Source organism: Solea senegalensis, linkage group LG20 (assembly GCF_019176455.1).
Source record: "Solea senegalensis isolate Sse05_10M linkage group LG20, IFAPA_SoseM_1, whole genome shotgun sequence".
NCBI classification, from domain to species: domain Eukaryota; kingdom Metazoa; phylum Chordata; class Actinopteri; order Pleuronectiformes; family Soleidae; genus Solea; species Solea senegalensis.
The window spans coordinates 6477369-6499891 of NC_058039.1; the positions used below are offsets into that span (position 1 = coordinate 6477369).

Genomic DNA, 22523 nt, shown 5'->3' on the forward strand with positions numbered 1-22523 from the left:
TTTCTCTCGTATGTGTGTGTGTGTGTGTGTGACAAATAGTCCAGCCTATAAATAAATTCATATGACTGCTCTCTCCCATGTGACTTGTAGGAGAATGTAAGGAGACATTAGACCATGAAATGTGTGTACATTAGAGGAGCTATAGGTGTAGTCCTTAGTGCTGCTCGACCTACCAGTGCAGAGTCATACGTGACAATGACAAAGAAAAATAATATCATGTGAACCTGTATTGCGTCTTGCACACGTGCAAAATCTGTGGCTGTGCCACATTATCAACTCACCTCACATCTGAAGACTCTGCGTGTACAACGCAATGAGCGGTAATGTGACATGGACATGTGAGGCCACAGAGGTGGTCAAATGTACTCCTTAAAGACACAAGAGTGACATCTACTGGAGAAGGAGGGAATAATAAAAGGACACTGATGTGTTTTTAATGGAAACAAAATACTGTACATTGGGTGTTTGTTTGTGGCCTTTGGTCTCAGTTATTTAAATCATCATCGGATTCACAAAATAGAAGTGCTTCATGGTGGCACTGAAGTCCTGGTTCTGCTGCAAAAAGCAAATTCAACTAAGGCCAAGTCTGAACTCTTGAGATAAGAAGAATGCAGTTTTGTTTTAAACATGAAGTCACGTCAATCATGAGATCACGCCGAGTCATCCACATGTATAATAAATGAACATGTAACCATTAATGGATCTTGAACATCATCTCCAGCATGGCAAGACAAGTATAACAGCATTGTCCTATCATAAACCAGACAATAAACAAAACATGAACAACAGACATGGACAGAAGTAGGTAAAAACCGAAATTGAGAAGATACAAAGTATGTTTAAAAACCAGAGCATGGTGTCAAATTTAACCTGACCAGAGTCTGTGCTCAGTTTGTATCACTTCCACTTTTCCAGGGAAATTTTAGACATGTGAGTCTGAGAGAAGTTGAAAAGTGCACTTTTTGTTTCATTGTCCACTGAAGAACTAGACTTTAAGCACATGCTTTTCTGTCAAATGAATGTAGAAATGCTTGACTCTAAAACATATACCTTCATCACGGATATTCCTTTAATCAGTCCAGATAACAAAATGTGATTTTATAACAAACTTCTCCTGAACTGTTCTGTAAAACATCTGTAAGGTCAAACTGGACTTTTATTGCTTTTAATCATCTCTATTCTTTATGTCTCATATTTCTTACACCTAACCATAACATGTTCTATTGTTTTTCTTCAGTACAAAAGTCACATTTACCTGAGTAATGTTTAGTGTACTACTATTAAGCCCAGTGTGTCCCAATATAAGTCTTGATATTATCCTTTCATATCTCCTGTTTCCTCCAGTCCACCTCACTTCTCGTATTATTCAGCCAAATATGACATTATAAACATCACAGGCGCGCGCGCACACACACACACATTATTCTTAGAACGCTGCATTGACTTCCATTCATTTGAACAGCTTTAACAAAGACGTATCCCTAACCTTCCTACCAACCTACCAGTTCCCCAGAAATTAGGTTCTGCTTCACTGGGACCAGGTGGTCTCCATGGTCAGTGTTTATGTAAGAAACAGTGGCACTTTACGTCAAAAAGATCGGATTGAATTTTGAAAAGTTCACCTTTGGTGGCCACGCCCCCGCCAGCTCCCACGTGCTCCTCTGCCGCAGCAGCAGTCACATGACATGACCAGGGCTGGTTACTTCCTGTCTGATCCGTGGATGTTTTCCTGCAGGGGAGAAAGGAGAAGAAAAACAACACGTTTTCATCTCATGCGACACATTTTCACGTCTAGACCCTGAGAGTCGGGACTGAAGAGGAGAACCTCCATTAACGTGTCTGCGTCACTCAGTCGCTCCCAGCTGTTTATTATTTTCGAAGCTGCGAAGACATGTTACACCGGAGGGGCGGGTAGCTAGCAGTTGAGAGTAGAAAGAGCCAAGCACCGCCCGTCCGGGTGGCCCGTTCGTTTTGGAAAAAGAAACAAACGACGCGTATTGATAGTTTGTGTGTGCGTGAGACCATCTTCTGACATTAGCAGCTAATGCTGGCTACTTCACATTAGCTTCATTTCTTCATAAACACTCGTCATGTCAAAATACACAAGCTTCTCGGAGCCCATGGACGACCAAAACCCCTTCCAAGTGAGTGTAATGACATTACAACTGCTGTGACTGTCATTGTGTGTTTAAATGGATAAAAGTCATTCATGTTGTTTTAGTGTAACAGCAGGCGAGTTGTTGCTCATGTGACAGTGGGGGTGTTTTTGGGGCCTGACTGTCGTCACTGTCGTCACTGATCCTGTTGACAACGAACAAACGTTCAGCTTTGACTTTTGTGTTGACTTATTATATGTATATGCTGGGACTTCAGACTAAAACAAATAAAAGACTCCTCGGGAATACACATACATGCATATATTCTAAGGCTATGAAAACCAGACGTATACAAACACACCTATGTGTAGTATTTAAGTTCTGCCAGTAAGCCCTCCTAAATGTTACACACTGGAGCTTTAATGTGCTAATTACACTAATGTGTCCCTGTTTCTGCTCTAGGATCCTGCAGTGACTCAACACAGCAGCAATGCAGGATATGCCACACTGGACCTTTACAACCCATTTGACAACACGACTGGGGTGAGAATATTTATGTATGATACGCTGACACAGTGATTCCTTATGCGTGTGTCAAAAAGCCTTTTCATTTTTATTCTTCATTCTTTGTTATAGACTCATGGTCCAACAGAAGAAAAATTAAAATAAGCAATCAATAAAAGAACCATAAATGTTTGCAGTCTATTTCCATTAGTAGTAAAAGCGATGGGGTTTAACTCACCTGTAATTCATATTTTATCTGATTACCTTATGTGTCAACTGAATTGTTGACCCATCACAATCACTCTCGTATTGCTGGGGGATCATGTGAATAAAGGTTTTGTTTTCAGATTTGAATTTAAGCTTAAATTTGGGAATGGCTGTGTTGGATTATAACTGGGTAATTCAATTAAATTTGATTGTTCTGTGTGGGTTATGTTTATTAGCCTAATTTCTGTCCTCTTCTGTCAACTCTACAAATATAAATAAAAGGAAATATTGGAAAAAAGTAAGATTTACTTCCACACAACTGAGAAAGATAAATACAGAATACTTATCTTGTTAATTTATCGGTCCTAAACCTAAAGATCTACCATTAATCTTGTATATCTAACAAAAGCCTCACATATTTTAGAGGCTAAAACCTGCATTTTTTTTCTCTTGATTAATTAATCCTTCCCTTTCAGCTCTTAACACAACAGTGTTTTTCAGCTTTGCTTTATTGATGGCAGGTCGCAAGGGGATGTTTGCTCTGAAAGTAATTTTGGATTTTATATTGTGAAAATAGATTGTGAATTGAAACTTATTCACAGTGGGTAATGTGATGATATAATTGCTATTAATACACAAAATGACTACAAAGCTTCACTTTTCTATTTCAGACAAAAATATTACAAACATGAAAGAACTCCTACAAACCACCTCAAAATAGTCACTAAACACAGAAACAGAAACAAAAAGAAGAGGGCAAGGGGACACATGCAACATAAATGACTCCAAAAAGTTTCTGTATGTCTCAAGGACAAGTTAGTGTGCATCTGTGTTGTACACATCAGTTATGTTATAGAGTTAAATGATTTTGTTGCTTGGGAAAAAGCTTTCATCTAAATTGTGGACTGACTCATCTGAGTTTTGTCACTTAGATACAGTTTGGATCTGTGTGTACTTCCTGTTAGTCGGTAGTAATACTGAAACACAGGGAACTGAAGTTAAGCCTGTCATGACATTAATGCTGTGCTCTCAGATGAACACTGGGTTTGAACACAGTTGTAATACATGAAGCCAAATTAGTTTTTGATGCCTGTCTTTTAACAAAAAATATTTTCCAGCCTCCACCACCATATGATGCCACCTCGCCCACTGCTCCACCTGTGCCTGCACAGACCCCGCCCAGCAGAACAACACCAACTGAACCTCGCAATTATGGCTCCTATAACTCCCAGGTATATGAAGGCTCACCATGTGTTGAGTTTGTTTGTCAGTGTCGTGGATATTCTGATGAATCAACCCACACTTTCGTGCATGAGCTGAGTGTGGAATCATCAAAAAGAAATGCTCCAAATCATTAGCTGTGCTGCAATCAAGTTTAGTCTTCTAGTAATTCGTTTTGCAGACCTCACCACTGTTACTGTCAGTGCTTTGTGAACAAATTACTCAAAACAAAAACTCTACATCTAATTACTCTGTGAGTCTGACTGAAACCAGACTTTTAAAATACATGCAAACATGTTAGTCAAATTCCTCATGGTTGGGTCTAACACCTAGATAATGCAATTAGGAGTCGAACTACTACCGCATGTATACCTTCAATGGGACAAGGAACAGACTTAAGCTGTTCTGGACGTGAAGCAACAGTTTCCACCCCTGGTTTATACCCGGAAATGTTAGAAGAAGCTAGTACACAGAAGAATAACAACACAGACAAAACATGGTGAGATTCAGGCCAGTCCATTTTTTTTGGACTGACGAGGAGACCGATTGTCTGCTCTGTCTGCTTCAAGAGTTGGATATTTTTAAGTTGATTTTAGGATGACATGGAATGGCACTTGATATGCTAATAACTAGCTGCATGCTAAACCAGATACTGCCTAATACTAACACACGAAAAGGGGATGTATATCCACCTGGAGGTGGAGGCAGACACACTAATATTTGTGTACTGGGACTGGGGCAGTAGTCCAACTGAACGGCATAGTTGAGCTACAACCATAGCATGACTGGTTGCGTAGAAACATACCGATTGTACCTGTGCTCAGTCGTGTAACTACAGTGAATATAAAACACTTGACATTTGTTCACTTAGCAGCGTCTCTCCTGGGAGGTGCCCTTCCATGAGATACAAGAGCTTTACAAAATCCTTTTCATTATTTATAACACAAACACAACCTCTCCCGGTGAAATTTGACATTCTGTTCTGATGCATTTTTCCCCTCGTGTCAGCCTGTGGTGAATGCAACTACAGCAGAGCTCCTGAAGAAGCAGGAAGAGCTGGAGAAAAAAGCCCAGGAGCTGGAGAGGAGAGAGAGGGAGCTGGAGTCACACGGCCTGGGACCCGGAGCCTGTAAGTGGGGGATGATGTGAAGGTTTTTTTGGGGGCAGGTTGGATTCAGATGCCTAATCCCTCTTGTCAAAATGTATCTCAGATGCACTGTAACCTATAGTATGGTTTATGAATGATGAATACTTCATTATCCCAAACAGTTTAATAACCTGAAGATATTAAAGTCACAAGCATCTTATTTTCACATTTCAACCCAAGCTCAAAGATATTGACAAGAAATGGTTACACTTAAAATGAAAAGCTCTCTATTTGTCATTTGTCTCATTTGTAAGCATATCATTAAAAATTAATAAATGGCTTATAACACACAGTGTAAGGGCATTTTAAATGTACAGTATTAGCTAACAACTGCAGTGTCATCTGTAGAGACGTGGTTTCCTTTTTCAACAGTTGTGCTTTTGCTGCATTTTCATTCATTATGTTTTTGGCCTTCAGCCCGTCAGAATAACTGGCCCCCGCTGCCGTCATTCTGCCCTGTGGGCCCCTGCTTTTACCAGGACATCAATGTGGAGATCAGCCAGCGTTTCCAGCGCACAGTCACCATCATGTACTACTTCTGGATGTGTGAGTTCCTGTTATTCCTTAATCTGCTAATAATAAGGACAATTAAAACCCTTTAGTGTTTTGAATGATGTGGTGTTGATTTACACCAGTAAACATTATTAGTATATTCGTTTAGCAATTTTAAGAAGATTTATCAGTTTAAGCTGATAAGAACTAAAAGATTATCTTTTGAAATTGAAAGTAGATTCATTTGAGCCTGAATGTTTGCACAAAGACACTTACGGTACCTGCAAGACTGAGGACTGTGGCATGAAGCAAATCAAACAGAATGCAGAGTGTTTCACTCACTTCCCTCATTTCTTTCTTCCTTTATTTTTTTTATTTTTTATCCATGTCCAGTTGGCACCTGCACACTGCTCCTCAACTTGATCTCCTCCCTGGCCGTTTTTTGTGTGGACACCACAGGCAGTGGTGTGGGCCTGGGTCTCGCCATCTTGTGGGGGATCCTCTTCACACCCTGCTCTTTTGTCTGTTGGTACCGACCTATGTACAAAGCCTTCAGGTGTGTTGCACCATCTTGATTTTTTCCCACATGGAAAAAACCACTTACTTGTTATCTGTAAAATCTGTAATTGATGTTCTTCAAGGTTTACCTCAGTCCTGCCTGACCGTTAGAAATAGTATGAGGGACTCTCAGTATGTTATTGACTTGATCAAAGGCTGACAGGAGGTATCAAGTCTTTGCTATGTTGTAATAGGAGCTTAATCTGAGAGTGAAAGCAGTGGAAGTGAAACTAGACACCAGCAAATGAACCCTGTAAAGAAAAGCAAACTGACACAGAGCAAACACAATTGCTAAATTATTTCACACTCTTGCATTTTGCTTTGCTGTCTCCACATTTCATTTCTACATTGTCGAGTTAAAGATTTTGGTATTTAATGCCTGTGTGGACATTTGCTTCAATTTCCTGTTAGTATTTAAAAATACATTTTATTTATAGATATCTTTCAACAATATTGGGATATAGCATTGAAATTAATTTTACCAATAGTAAAGGGACCTGGGGAGCAGCGGCAGCTTATCACACCACCGTTCACTCAACTGAAACCGGTGACAGCTTACACCATCAATGTCTGTTTCAAAAAATGCTCTGCCTAAATTTAGCCTGAGCAGAGCTCTGATCAGTCAGAACAAGAACAAAGACCGGTGTTTAAAGCCATCCCTTATGTTTGCGTTACCTGTTCACAGTAGTGATTGAGAGCTGTTCTATAATGATGGGATAATTTTCCTCTCCTTTAGGAGTGACAGCTCCTTCAACTTCTTCGCCTTCTTCTTCGTTTTCTTTGCCCAAGTGGTCGTCTACGTCATCATGACCATCGGCATCCCTGGATGGGGTTTCAGGTGGGACTGATGTCACAAGTCTATTTGGATTAGGATTCAAAATTAGAATTAGAATCATTTGTTTTTGCGGACACACCAATTGGTGATGGTGAATTTGAGCTCTGCATTTAACACACGAGGTGGGTGTAGGAGCAGTGGGCAGCACTTAACTGCTACTTGGGAGCTATGTGGGTGCCTTGTTCAGGGGCACCCCAGGCTTTGAACCTGTTACAAGCCCAATTCCTTTCTTCTTGGCCATGGGCTGCTCCTTTTTTCTGGAGGCGCAAAATACTTGCTTTCGTAAAGGTTCAATGTTCGGTTTCTTTCGTTTGGCAGTTTATATTGTTATGTCAAATTAACCTATTGAAATTAAACTCAGACATACATTTAGATTTCCTTAGTTGCATCTCAAATCTGATTTAAAACATTTTTTACATCACTTCTTCTTTCTCCTCCTGTCTTTTATTTCTCTGTCTCACTGTCCCTTTCCCTCAGTGGGTGGATCGTGAGCCTGGCTGCTATGAAGATAAGCGTTGCCGTTGGTGCGATCATGATGATGAATGCCATCCTCTTTACTGCCCAAGCAGCCATGGGGGTTATCATGCTGAAGAAGGTGAGTACATGTGTTAGGCCGGAGGGGAAAATCCCAGGTTGTGACACAAATTGAGTCTGCAGTTTTGACAGGGTGTCAGTCACACTATCCTTGCATGGACTAATTAGCGGGATATTTAGAGTAGCGTCCAAAAAACAGAAATTCCTTCGAGCATGAGCACAAGCAAACGGGACATAGCATGGGCCTTGGGCCTTGGCCCTGGTTTCAAGTTTTTGTGCAGCTAAAACACGTGACACCTGGTTAGTTACATGTATGACCCTGTAAACTTGATCATACTTGAGTTCACAGCATGCTGGATAATGTGTTTATAAATGTTCCCAAAGTTCCCTCAAAAGTGGAATTACCAAAACATTGCCAGCATCTCTACGTGACCTCCCTTTGCTTTCATTAGATTTTAGTTTCAACGGTCTGTTTTCTGTTGAATATTTGTCTTTTAAATTAATGTTACTTGTCCAGACTGCATCCAGGAAACTTGGAGCTGCATGGTACAGGAACAACAGCAGCTGTGATCGGCACATAGGTGTAGGTACATAGTCAGGCGGTTGTTCAGGGAGTGCTTGCTTTGCTTTTTATTCTATTGGACTTTTTAGCCCAAATTTAGGATTATGATGAAAATAGGACTGGCTTCATGACGTTTTCAGCCATAGTCCAACTGTATGCAGCCACCTTACTTTACTATCGCTATTTAGCTGTTGTGCTTCCGCCTTGTCTCCATCAGTCGTGATACGTCACTTCCTTGTGCAGTGTGGTAACATTGCTGGCAATTCAAGCACACAACACGGCTATACTGAGAAACACGAAGAGAGTCGTGTGGAGCTGAAAAGCTTAATCAGCATTTAGTGAACTCATGTGACAGTGGTTTGACTCTGACAGATATTTGTTTATATTTAAAAGTTGCACACGATCATAAATCAATAAATCACTAAAATAAATGGCAGACAACAGAAAATCGTGTGAGGTTTTGTAGTCTGAAAGGGTGAGGGTGAAAGGAAAATTGTCAAATTTTACCTGCTCCATATAAACGCTTGCACCTGTTTGGCCCAGGTGGGCAATGACCATCGAGCAGTCTTTAGACAACAATCTAAAGAATAGCCTCCATATCAGGTTCCGCGTATCATTTTCACCCTCACATTGTGTGTTATGATGATGAATTGTTACATGGATCTGGTTTCAACGGCATCTGCTCTTCCCCGCTCCAGGTCCACGGTCTGTACAGACAGACCGATGCCAGCTTCCAAAAGGCCCAGGCTGAGTTTGCAACCGGAGTCATGTCCAATCAGGCTGTACGCCAGGCCACCTTCAGCGCAGCCCAGGGGGCCTTCACCGCACCTCGATAGAGAAAGTGATGTACAAGTAGGGCTGGGAGGGTAAGAAGTGCAGGGCTTGATCGATAGAGCAATTTCCCCCCAAAGGTTATTTTAGTTTGATTGGGGGGTTGCGTCATTATATTTACCCCAGGGCACTGAAACTATAGGGCACTTGCATGAGACAGAGGTGTGGTTGTCTAATTTCAAAATGTGTACATGAAAAGTTAACTACATTGCCAAAACAAGAGTGGCAAGATGGAAGAAACAGGAAAAAATGTGACGACGTGAAACGCAAAAAAAACAAAAAACACTGAAGATGCTGTATGAAGTTTGTCACAGTTGTACAAGTGTCACTGAAGGCTTTTTACTTGTGTGTATATATTAGAAGATGAGCTGTGTGCCAAGTGGGATAGTATTCACATGATTATGGTATGTGCGTTATGTTTACCCGGAGCCATGTTTGTGTGAATTTTAAGTCTGAACTGAACACTGATTTGTTGCCATTCTAACATGTCATCCACATGTGAGTGGAGGAGCTTTAGCCAATACTCTACGTTTTTTTTTCTTCTGTTGTTGTTGCTTGAGTGTAAAACTAATGTGTTGTTTTTGTTGTTATTCCAAAAACGAGAATGCCTACTTACTGTACTGCCAAAAGCTCTCATATTGTCAATATTATGATCCTGTGTTGTTGTTGTTGTTTCGGTTACAATTTATCTGTCACTGCTCTGTGAGTGCAGCCTGTGGTTCTTATGATTATTACAGTTCACTGTTTGTGTTGAATAAATAATAAATTGTCTCGCTCATACAGACACCTGTGCTGACGGTTGTTGTATGTTACAGATTTATCTTCCTTAGCCCCATTGACATGGAAACCGTTTCCATGACAACTTTGAAACTTATCTGAGTCAAAGGCGAGTGACTTCTTTTTAATTCTGTGTTTATGTTCTCATGGGTTTACCCTGTCTCTCTTTGAGCACTGGTATTAAATGACATTTAGTACATGTGTTTAGTGGAGTTGTGTTGCTAGGATGCAGATTTGGTTGACTTCCTGCTCTGAAAGAAACAGACATTCTCCTAAAACATTTATACACTCATACACTCTCTGGCTACACCCAACACTTCTCAAAGAAACTGCAGTCCTTATGTCATCCTGACAACTTGTTGCTTTTTAAAACTCCAGGCTGCAATTTCATGTTTGCAGCACTAAGAAATTTAGTTTGATTGTTTTGTTTTCTTTATTTAAAACTTGAAAATAGGTAAATTGCTAGTATTTATCTAGAAATACTTGTGACATGTCCCGGGCACCAGACCATGCTGAGCTGCTTTACTCCGCTCTGCTCTGATCTGCTCCACTGGCCTCAGACTATTATGGGCTTTTTCACACACGGACGTCACCGTGAAGATGGCGGAGGCTGCAGAGGCAACACAACACCGGTTTTTCTGTCACTGCTGTAAACGTGAAACAAACCCTAAGCTCCCGGTGAGTCTGTTTGGAAAGTGTTGTTATTTCCACACGTGTTGGCCTGGATTCATCCATGCGCTGGAATGAGATTTGTTTGACTTTGTCTTTTGAAAAGCGCAAATATTTAGTATTAAATCATATCTGCTACGATAATAAGCTTTAATATCACTCTCAGCGCTCATTGAGGCTTAATGGTGTTTGTTTTGTTTAATACGCGCGGAGTGTGCACCATGATTTTACATAAGGGAGAGAAAGAAGGGAAGGGAGTCCGTTCTGGCGATTCACGTTGCCATATTTAGAAGCGCCGCCACTGTTAGAGACCTTATGTCCAGTTGTCTTCTGTCAGCTGTGTGTGAAGGGCTGTTCGGGTGTCACCACAGGCTTCTCACAGCGTCACATGGTGCGTTTTAATGTCTGAACAGTCACGTAAGTTATTAGGCTCAGTTTGAGTGTTATTGATTGTGCCTGAGCTGCAGCAGCAGGGAGAGGGAGCGAGCGCACCGTGACGCTATTTATGGCACAGTTACGCACTGACAGTGTTACGACAGACCAATACACACACACACATGCACCTCACAGTCTAACATCTGGACATCTTCTCACACTCTTATCTGAGTACAACATTCATGTATCTGTACTTTACTTTGTTATTTATATTTCTAGCAACTTTGACTTTTACTACACTACATTCACTCTAACCATCTTTGTTAGTACCAAATAAAATAAGAAGAATAATTGGTAAGTGTTACACCACAGTTTTGCCATTCACACACTTCAACATGGGGTTAAGTGTCTTGCTCAAGGACACATATAGACTGAACCCACAACCTTCCAGTTGAAAGACAACTGGCTCAATCCTTGCTTCTTACTTTTTGAATACTTTTACTTCTGAGACATAAGTATCATTTATATCAGAACATGACTTTTGATACTTAAGTACAGTAAATGTCATATACTTTAAGACTTTTACTATAAGTAATATTATAAAAAAAAAAGTGACTTCAACTTCTACCAAAGTCATGTTCAGGGAAGATACTTGTACTTTTACTCAAGTATCCCTTTAAGTTACTTTATACATGATGGGATCTGACTCATGAAACAATACCAGAAATATGACCTTAACCCCATCCAACTTCTGCTTGCAACTGTTTAAATGTAATGTCTTTTACATTTTTAAGTTTTAATACACAGAATACATTCAGCTCTACCTCTATTTTTTCTTTTTAAATAACTGACTTTATTTGAATGTCTTTTAATGTCTTTAATGTCAGTGCTGTTATTTATTTAATTCCCCATTTGTCTTTCTGTGCTTTTATCATTACAAATGAGGGTTACACATCTATAATTTGATCAACTATACATAAAGGCTTATATGAACTTAAAAGTAGGATAAATGATACAAATATGTGATGAAATCGTTAAATATTCCTTAATCATTTACTCAACAGCTTAATATTTCTTAACTTTCTTAACGTGCTGCACATGCACTAGTAAACCAGTTCAGTGCTTTCTGTGAGTGCAGCACCCCCCGTACCCGTTCTCCTGCATTTCTTATCCGACATCAACAAGTCGGCACTGCACACACAGACAGACAGACAGATGTTCGTTACATGTACAGACAGATAACACAACACTTTATTGTAGTAACTAATAATAAGTAAAATTTTGAATCAGGTGGTTAGAAAAAGAAAAAGGACATGCAACCCGTGACATTCTACTGCTCACTTAGCCTCATCCAACACTGGGACACTGTTGTTTTACAGGCTGAATCTTGTCTAGTTCAGGAAGTGCACATACTGTATCTGTAGCCAATAACCAAGAATGGAGATGGTTACATCCTCATATAAAGGCCTGTAAAGAAATGAGAATTGTATCCACATAGTTTTGGATTTGAATTGAATATCTATACTGTGTATACTGTATTTTTGCTCTCCTGAAGGACCTGGTCTGCCCCAGATGTGACTCTGGCTTCATTGAGGAGGTGACAGAAGAGTCCAGGTACACCTGAGTTTTGGTGTTTTAATGAGGAAACATACTGTACATCTGTGGTTTATAATGACTGTTATTTTGTGCTCCAGTCTCCTGCAGGACAGCACGTCATCTGCCAGCGAAGACTCAGACTCATTGTTCTCAGAAGTATGTCCTCGTGAATGGCATTTTAATAAGAACACCCCCTTCCTCTGTGGCTTTGTTTGACACATTGCTTCTCTGGTCTCTCTTGAAGTTATGGCAGCTACTGTTTATGGAGCGCTCTGCTCTGCTGTCCCATCCGCCTTCCTCAGGGTCCCGTCCAGATGACAGCCAGCAGGTGTCTGCAGGTCAGACCGGCTCTTTTCTGCTGTCACAGGCTGCTGCTGAGGCCACAGAACCAGAGTCTTCACCCCGGCCTGAGCCGGAGAGGGGGTCCAGGCCTGAGCAAAGGCCTGCAGTGGAAGGGTGTGTTTACATGGTACACAGAGACATCACCAACACCTGCTTTAGAATGCTGTTGATCTGATTTATAAAAAAAGAAAAAAGTGAACAAATTTAGTGTTGTACAAAAGTCGCCGCCAATAATGTGATCACTGGAATTTGGGTTGGAATGATGTGTAGTAGAAGGCAGAAGAGAGTTGAGGTTAATAGGAGTGTGATAACATTATGGTTGTTTATTATCCTTCAAAAATCCCATTAGTCAATTCTACGGCTCAAAAATGTAGCAGTTTAACAGGATAAATGCTTTCTGCTCCCTGCACTACTGCTGTATACACACAACCACTCCCTCAGTCCAGTCTGAGTCCAGTTTTGCTTTTCGGTTCAACAACAAATATCAACAAAAGTTCATATGCACCACAGCTTTCAATTCTCTGATATTTGACACTGAATACACATTCAATATTTATGAGATAATTACTATTACTGAATAATTTAAAAAAAGACAAGTGGGTGAAATTGAGATAATGTCATTTCAAATGAGTTGAACATTTCTCAGGTACATTATTATTGTTGCTGTGGAACATAAACTAGTGCGGGGAAAAAGACAATTTTATCTTTGATCTCGTGCACTTTTAATAAGCGGGGGTAACAACTGTTATCTATCAGCACAATTAGGTTTCAATAAATTGAGTAAAAGATCATCAAATCATAAGCTTCTTTTTACATGAGCAAGCTTTCACACACTCATTTTCCAGCAATTTAAGTCATTTCCCTCAGGGATTAATGAAGTATTTCTGATTCAGTTTTCATGATCTGATATTTATAAGGTGAAACAGTTCTGCGTTGCATTCATCGATCTCTGTAATCATTTGGCATCTTTTATTCAACCTGCATAAAAGTGCAGTCATAGAAGCCTTCCTCACTTTCCTGATCTGTTTAACGTCCCCTTAACCCTTACTTTGTCGATGATGGTGCATGAATTGAGACAGCTAAAGTGTGAAGTTTGTGTGTGTGTTTTTTTAGAGGACACACTACAGCAGACTTGTTTGCTCTCTGTGTTTGCCCTTTCAAGGATTGTACAGCAGGTCTTAGCCGACCTCTTCGCCAACAACGGAAACCCTGGTGCTGCACCAGCTGCACTGTAAACGCTCTTTGGTTTTCGATTCACATTATTTACTTTAGGTTTCATGTAGCTCTGTGTGACCTCGTTTTTTCTCTCTCTCTCTCTCTCTCACTACTACATTGTTGTTTGCCAGCTCCAGCATGTTACAGTTATACGCAAACCCAGCAGACTATGCGTGGGGTCAGGGAGGTCTGGATGCTGTCATCACAGAGGTCAGTGATGTTGGGGAACTGTGGCTACATTAATGTTAGCGTCTTGCTTCATCTAGAGCCTAAGATATGTTTATTATGAAGTTGTAATTAGATAAAATGTGTTTTTTTTGTCCTCTGCATCCCTGCACCTGTACATCTCTACATTTATTTCTTCTCCCACTCTCCAGTTGTTAGGACAGTTGGAGGGTTCAGGTCCACCTCCTGCAGAAAAGGACATGATCTCATCCCTGCCAACAGTTTGCATCTCTAAGGAACAAAAAGGTGGGCTGGCATACACACTGGATCATATTACTAGGCTAACCCTTTTTCTCTACTTAATTAAACTCGAATTATTAACCCTACTGGCTGGTTTGAAAACGTTGGCCATTAACCCTTAGAACACAGAGCATTTAAACTGCTTGTTTTGTTAAAATGTATAGACAGAGGCTATATGAATGTGCAATATAGTGTCTCATGTCCTTTTTTTCCAGCACAACCTATAGGCAATCCGGTGAAATTATATATTTATTTCGTTTTCACCAACACCTGAGTAAGAAGTAATCAAAATGTCCAAAAATCTGATTGAATTTGTGAAATTTGGGAATATGCCACAGTTCAAAGTTTACTTGTTTTGTTTTGCTGAACAAAAACTGTCTATTTTGTGAATTATGCACAATTATCACTACTCCTGTTTTGTTTGGTTTTTAAATATGGAGAAACGCATTTTTGGAGAGGCTGAAGATGTGACCTATAAACACACACCCCGGGATGAGTTCTGTATTTTATAGGGCTGAAACAATTATTCAATTCGAGTGTTTTTAGGGAAATAAAGCAAGTTCTGAGAAACACTGATCAACATTTTCTGACATTTTATGGACCAAACGATTACTTGATTAATCGAGAATATAATCGACAGATTAATGGATTATGAAAATAATCGTTAGTTGCAGCCCTAGTATTTTATTCCCAATTTAAGGGTGCACCTGTGGCATGGATCCGTGCCATGTGAGCACTAAGGGTAAAATTGTATTTGTAAATGTTTATTCAAATGTAATTTACAGTTTGTTAGCAGTCTTCCTTCCTTCCTGTCTTTCATTCTATTCTCATGTCTTTCCATTGCTCCCATTTTTTTCAAAAGCTGCTAAATCTCCACTTTCACATCTAATTAAACTGGGTCAATATGAAATGACATTGCATTAGTAACACTGTTTTACACTTTACTGGCTTATAATAAGGATTTTGTGCATTTATGGTGTCAAGAATCTTAATTTCTGTTCACGGTTGTCTTATTTTGCCTTTCCAGACTGCAGACTGGAGTGTCCAGTTTGTAGGGAGGAGTATTCATTTGGGGAATCTGTCAGGAAACTACCTTGTCTCCATTACTTCCACAGTCACTGTATAGTGCCCTGGCTGGAGCTGGTAAGGACAGTTAATGGCTTGTGGAAAGTCGGATCAGAAGGTCTATTTGATTTGTGACAGTGTGAACACTGGGATAGCTGTTGCATGGCTGACTCTTTTCCTGCAGATGATCAAGTTTTTCTCTCCTCTGTCCAAAGCATGACACCTGCCCAGTGTGCCGCAAAAGCCTTGACGGCGTCGATAACAGCCTCCCATCCACAGCACAACCTGCAGGAGATCGTGTCATCAGGGCAGAGCAACAGGAGAGGCAGGCGATCTGAAAAACAAAGTGAACTACTCTACCTCCTTTACTGTTTTCAATAGACATGCTGCTCTCCTCCAAGACACACTTAAAAAATTGCAGCTTCAGCTTTCATTTGTATCATACATCTCTACCAAGGACTATGGGTTTTTTTTTTTTACACAAACATTGTCACTTTACAGCACATAAATAAAGGACGTGGCAGTTTGTTTTGTTTAAAGTTGGTTTACTCAATGACAACTTCATGCACTAACTAATCACCATCTGTTGTTTTTTTAAAAAACCCAGTTTATTTGTGAATATATTTCTATACAATAGGCTGTTATTAAAGCTTAACCTTGTGATCCTCATCCTCTGCTCCTCACTTCATCTCTACTATTATGAGCCATCAGAGGCAGACGCTGTATATTGACCTTTATGTACCAACCAAATAGGCTATTTTTGTTTCACTGATGTGACAGCATATCATTGGCTTATGTTGTGGTCAGAACTGTCAAGCTTTATTAGATTACAGTGACAGTATACATGGAGATAACACATCTGTTGGGCCTTAATCAAATGAAACAAAGATTTGAGATTTGGTATTAGAGAATTTAACTGCTAAATGTTCCTTGTTATACTGAATGGTTTGCATTTCGGGAGGAAGTGCACCACTGTCTCAGAGACCACACGTTTTCTTTTGTTTGCCATGGTTTATTGCGTCTTCCTCATTTTCTCTGGTTCTGTTGTCTAAATTCTGTTGGCTAAATTCTGCTAAAACTTTTGACTTTCGTCAAACAGCAAGGATAGATAAATATGTTAGGTTCACAACAATTTTATCTGTTTATTACTATTAGTGTTATTAACACTTATTACATATCTGTTAGATAATAGTATACATTTAACACTGCTAAAACTTGACTCAGGCCTTGATGAGTTTTCTTTTCTTATTTCGAATGGGGATTCGAGGACTCGACCACTGCTGTAACAGAAGAGAAAAAAACAACGTCATTATGGAGCACAATGATTTATTTATGGGTTAAAGGGCTTCTTCCGTTGCCCTTTCCCTCCGGTACACTGTTTATGTAGTGTAACGTTATGCTGACAGCCTGTGTGGTCGCCACTTTGACAGTTGACTGTTGCATACCAGCAAAACACACCCTCCACCACGTCAAATCACAGCTAACCGCGGAAACCTAAAATAGAGAAATATCGAAACACGCACACACTTTCAAATCAACGACCAAGGAACCGCGTACAACCGACATTTGCACTCCTCTCGTCCTCCCTCCGCCTCCTCCTCACTCCCTCCCTCCCTGGGACCGATAATGCCCGTGTTGTACTGACACTGTACTAGCGATACGGGCTGAGCAGACATGGAGGCCCGACTAACGAGAGAGGCCCATGCTGACACATCCAGGCCCAGCTAACGGCAAGTCGGAGTGGATTTCGGAGCGTCACGGGAGGTTTTACGGATACTAATTGCTGTAAGGAAAAAGGATTTTAACACCGAGGAAGAACGGAGGGAGATCCATTTCGGGTCTCTGTTGATTCAACGCAGCCGCCATTTTGTTGACAGTTAGTGTTTTTTTAATATCTTATACGGCGCTGCATCTGTCATTTTATACAATTGGGATATCATTCACGGTGATTTTGTTCGCGCGTGTTATTGTGCGTTCGCCCTTGAATCAACGCGGTGGGATTTTTTTTCTTCTCGTTTTAGCTGACTTGCTAGTGCATCGTTAGCCGCCGTAGCTGAGATGTAGTAACACGAGTGCTTGCGAGAATGTGACGGAGATGTAAGATTATGTGCATCACTTGTCCCGGGTTGTGTCATATTCACTCGGTTTTCACAAATTGTGTGGAAGCTGTGGGCGTTTGCTGCTCATTTGTTGTCTACAACCTGTACATTTTAACTCTGTGTGCACTAAAATGTGCTTAAACCGTCCTCAAAACAGGCTGGTTGATATATGGCTAGTTAGCTGCTGCCAGTGCCATTGATACAAAACGAAGCACAGGGTGTCTATTATAGTACGGATAGTCGCTACTAGGTTGTTGCAAAAATAAACACAGCACATAGCAACAATGGTTGTCTCGAGAGCCATGTTATTATACATCATTACTTGTTATCATCTAGCTTAATGTGAAAATCCATCATTTGGGATGTCGATGCTTGCACAGCATCGCAACTTTGTGTTTTGGAAGTGGCAAGGTTAATCAGATTGTGTGCGTGTGCATTGATCTCTGATTGAGATTTGTGGCTGCATTCAATATATAATGACCTCGTTATTACATGGCCCTCTTGGCCCACGTGAAAACATTTGTAGCTTGAATACACTAACTAGTTTCAGACTGAGCCTCCTCCAGCTCGTGTTGAGACGTGGACGTGTATTTTAAAAGCAAGCATCTGATCTTTTTTTTTTTATCCCCTTTTTTGACAATTCAGCACTTGGAAGATGAGAGAATATGAGGCCACAAGGGAGGACACGGAGTTAAATAATGTGAACACCGTTTCTGGACAATTACAGAGGTGAGTCACTGAATGCAATATGAAAATTAGCTGTATCACTCTATTTGAGGACATTTACTGATATGGTAGATGATTGCCAACGGTTATCGTTTTTCCCTATATCCTGAGCAGGTTTTTAATCGTTAAATGCGAAATTATTTCTCTACCACATGTAGTGTTAATCTGTGCTGTGCTGTCAAAATTTTGAAAGAGCATGTCTCTGGGGCAGGGTTTGTTCCCCGTAATTATAAGTCTGAGTACATAGCGGTGGATCTGCTGAGTTAATATTAGTAGTTGCATTGGAAATGTGAGGTGATTAGTTCGCTAGAGTATGTTATTTATTCCCTTGAGGTGCAGTGTTGACTGCATCGAAAACCGAAAGCAGATCAGGATATTTGGTTTGTTCATTCAGCCACGATTTTTATATAACATGAGGAAAATGAATAATACCATTTAGAATAAGATCGTCTTGTAGTTTTGACAGCACAGCACTGGCGTTCATTGGCCTGTTTTATGCTGAGGATGTTTGCATGGTACTTGTCAGAGTGACACCTGTCATTCTCGTCTGATTTAATTAAGCCCTAACTGCAGCCCTTAAATATTTAAGGTTTAAACCCTGTAGCCAGCCCTTTTATGTCAGTGTCATAGTGTTTCTGCGGCACAACAAAACAGAGAATAATCGTAGTAGTAAAGGAATTTGGCTGCTTTCCCCCTGAGCATGGCTCTGTATTAATACCAATAGTGTAAAAGCAGTGGAAATGACACCTATCTCTGAGGGCAGACGCCAGTCCTCATGTGAATGATGTGGGGGTGGGTGGGTTGGATACTATTGCTATGGCCAAAGGGAAATCAGCAGTTATGAACAACGTGTGCAAAAGTGAAGAGGGAGGGAATAAGGGGAGGAAAGAAATGGGAGGGGGCGCGGGAAGTTGTTTACTACGTTCCTGCCTGCTCTGCCATTTTTTTTAAAGGTTCTTGACCTAATGTAGTGCTTTGATTTTTTTGATAATTAGAATCATATTTTTGACATTTGATCCCGTTTTTTCTTGTCTCATTCTTTCTTCTGTAAGTTATTGTTCAGGAAGTAATAACAAAAGCAAATGACAGGCATAACTTTTAACAGTATGTGTTTTTATTCTGTTATTTTACAGTATGACTGTAAAAGCTGAAATGACTACATTGAAACTGTAACTGCTTAGTAAATAAATAAGCACTGTGATGCTAAATGTGAAAATTATGTTTTAGTGTTGCGTTTTATGAATCACAAATAAGAAAGTGATTCACCCTATTTTAAGTGCCAGTAAATGACTAGATTAAGAGGTGTTAGTTTAGAGGAATGTTTTGACTCTTCAGGAGGCTTTTCTTTAGACTTATGTTTGGTGCTACAGTGGCTTATTTTTGGCATAGCTGCTGTCAGGCAGCGGAAGCAGCTAGCATCACTGCAAGTGTTATGTATGAGAGAATGGGGAGAACATTTGTCACTCTGCTTATAAAGGACTCAGAGACCAGAGTCAGGGGGGATGGTGGGTGAAATGTGTTTTTGATTAAAGTAGGAAAACAGTGACTTGAGTTTGTGTGCTGTTACTACTGATTTCCGAGTTTGCAAAATAGAGGAAGTGTATGGAAACACTTTGAGAAATCAGTGAAGGAACACAAAGATTGATGGAGTGTTACAGAAAGGAGGGAGGTGTGATTTGAGTGTGGTATGTGTAGTGAGGGGGAGTCCGCAGTTTTGAGGCGAAATGGAGTGAGTAATTGAAGTAAACACAGAAAGAGGGTGTGGGGGAAGTACAGGCCAGACTCCAAAAATTGGGCTGCATTTACTGCGTCGTTCAACAAAAACAATTGCTACTACTGTTTTCTACATTCATAACCAGAAAACAAATATGGTGTTCTTAATACTCTGTGTAGGGTAGATTCCCTTTTTTCTTTTTCTATTGTGGTTTAATGATGGCAACTTGTACGACTATGTTGAGGCTCCATTAAGTGGCTTCTTTAGTGCACATTGCTAATGTAGGGCATGGAGAGACCGCCAAGACATTGATGCTCTATCACTCACTCTCATTTGCTGCTGGCAAAAGGGTGGGAAAGGCGGCCATGTTCGCTGTCTATTCCCAGAGGGCCCAATGTGCTGAAGTCACAGTTCTGAATTGCCTCCAAATGACTCCACACAGAGAAAGCACCTGCTCGGGGGTGAATCCACATTAAATCACTCAGTGGCCATGGGGAGATGTAGACAACTTCATTGAATTGGGCTATGCTCTAAGGTTCACAATTAAGACACATGCAGCACTCTGTTGCCGCTCTGCTAACAGGGCATGAGCAGAATACCTCTATCTCGTGTTTTCCTTGCAACTAATGAGGGAGGTTAAATGATTGAATGATGGGACTGTGATAATAACTATTGACTCTGTATATGCTGGGATTTGCATTTCTGAGAGTATCTCCTCGAGTCCTTAAGCCTATGGTTACATTTCTCAGGTAGATGAGCCTTGGCTGTGTAAATAGGTCACAGATTGTTAAAGGCTGTGAGGACAAACACACCATAAAAATTCACCCAGACAGGATGAAGGACAGCCTCTAACCGAATAGATGATAAAAATTGTTGCCCTCCATCTGCTTTGCACCATCACTCATTGGAAGACATTTCATACTGCTTAGTTGTAGGGCACTTTTTAAAACTGTCAGTGTTTGGTTGATGTTGGGTGTTGGAGTGACTAATGTGGTCTTTTTTGTCTGCTCCATCCTTTCTTTCCCTCTCTCCCCCCTGCTTTACCTGCTCTTCCTCCTACAGTTGAAGGACGGAGAAAGAGGGCTGGACAGCCAAGGGAGAGAAGCCACCTCAAATCAAGAGCTTCATCCTCACAGTTACCCCCTCTCCCCCCTTTCCCCTCTCCCCCCATCCCATTCCCTGAGAAGATCTCTACCTGGTATCCCCAACCTTCCCTCCCGTGCAAACTTGTACACTCCCTAAAGTTGTGATGGATCAGAAGATGCAAGGGGGAACTGCAACTCCTCCCCCTCTTATCTCAGGTGCACCAACTGGAGAACGAGAAAAGGAGGGAGGAGGTGGAAGAAAAGAGGATGAGGATGAAAAGAAGAGAGATAGAGAGAAGGATGGAGCTGCCACTGTCTCAGCTGGTACTGGAGGAGCAGGCACAGGTGGTCCAGGAGGTGCTGGTGGCGACCAGTCACATTTCTCCATCAAAGAAAGCAGCCTGTCTGAAGGCAATGTCAAACTTAAGATTGGTCTTCAAGCAAAGCGTATGAAGAAGCCACCTAAAATCCTGGAGAATTATGTGTGCCGGCCAGCCTTCAGGGCCACTGTGCGGCACACAGGGCGTGGTGGAGGCGGGGCTCGTGGAAACCGTGCAGCAACAACAAGTGATGGGCCAGGCAGTCAAAGTCAGAGTCCTTCACATGGCAGGGAAAAAGAGAGGGAAAAGAGTCCCAGTGTCAACCGACCACCCCCATCATCATCAACCCCCTCTGCGAAAGCTCCTACACCACCTCCTCCTGCTCCTCCTCCTGCCAGCACTACTACCATGTCATCCTCCCAAGTAAATGGGAGTGCTCCATCAAAAAGGGTGAGGAGGGAGAACATAGTAAATTAATGTACTTTTATTCAACAATAGATCACCTATTATTGACAGTCAGCATGTTAACCAATGTATTATTAATGTTTATTTACATTACTTTCTTTGAATGTTCTCCATTATTGGTAACATAGTGGCCCACAACTAGGTTACCCAAGTAATCACCATGTTATTGCACAGATGAAGAGCAGAACATAAATTGTTCTCTAGTATTCTTTGTGTTCTCTGTTGGCCTGTCTCTATTCATCAAGCATTGCCCCCCTGGTCTCCTTCCGTCTGTGGCATCTATCCACTGTCTCTGCATGCCCATGTCCCCCCCCACTTGACCCTTCTATCCAGCTTACCCTCTCTGTCCCCAGTCTGACCCCGATTAAATGTTAGTTGAGCGTAACAGCCCCTCCCCCCTCAGGGCAGCCCCTTCAGGTTTGCCCTGAAAGTAGCATTGCACGTAAAATGTCAACAATAAGTAGAATTTTTGTTGGGTTAAAGAAATCTATTTTGCGTGCTACTATAATATGCAATGTTTATCTGATCTCACAGATTAAGTGAGACTTGACTATATATCTAGTGTTTAGAGACTGCAAGTGCATCTGTGTAATTGTATTTCATAAATGTAATTCTTCATCAGT

At 40.9% G+C, this 22523-nt stretch overlaps 3 protein-coding genes across 7 annotated transcripts in view; all 3 read left to right on the forward strand.

Moving 5' to 3' along the window:
- Nucleotides 1–1689: 1689 nt before the first annotated feature.
- On the forward strand, nt 1690–9773 carry scamp3 (secretory carrier membrane protein 3). The gene is made up of 9 exons (XM_044053351.1): nt 1690–2144; nt 2559–2639; nt 3926–4039; nt 5037–5157; nt 5593–5721; nt 6061–6223; nt 6962–7063; nt 7538–7655; nt 8855–9773. Exons 1-9 carry the CDS (start codon nt 2091–2093, stop codon nt 8990–8992), a joined length of 1020 nt encoding a protein of 339 aa, XP_043909286.1. The 5' UTR covers nt 1690–2090; the 3' UTR covers nt 8993–9773.
- A 518-nt stretch (nt 9774–10291) lies between these two features.
- On the forward strand, nt 10292–16160 carry rnf115b (ring finger protein 115b). 2 transcript variants are annotated; one of them, XM_044053341.1, is made up of 9 exons: nt 10292–10442; nt 12364–12422; nt 12503–12560; nt 12707–12860; nt 13860–13977; nt 14093–14171; nt 14339–14432; nt 15454–15569; nt 15707–16160. In XM_044053341.1, exons 1-9 carry the CDS (start codon nt 10365–10367, stop codon nt 15827–15829), a joined length of 879 nt encoding a protein of 292 aa, XP_043909276.1. In that variant the 5' UTR covers nt 10292–10364; the 3' UTR covers nt 15830–16160. The 2 variants fall into 2 exon arrangements, with proteins under 2 accessions (XP_043909276.1, XP_043909274.1); XM_044053339.1 differs by having other exon boundaries at nt 10296–10442; nt 12649–12860; nt 13909–13977.
- An 839-nt stretch (nt 16161–16999) lies between these two features.
- The window catches only part of ash1l (ash1 (absent, small, or homeotic)-like (Drosophila)), a 29469-nt gene continuing 23945 nt past the window's right edge, over nt 17000–22523 (forward strand). Inside the window, exons 1-3 of one of the 4 annotated variants that reach the window (XM_044053335.1) lie at nt 17000–17276; nt 18236–18319; nt 21093–21885. In XM_044053335.1, the coding sequence (XP_043909270.1) occupies nt 21280–21885 (606 nt within the window). In that variant the 5' untranslated portion in view covers nt 17000–17276; nt 18236–18319; nt 21093–21279. The other 3 variants (XM_044053338.1, XM_044053336.1, XM_044053337.1) reach the window with 3 other exon arrangements.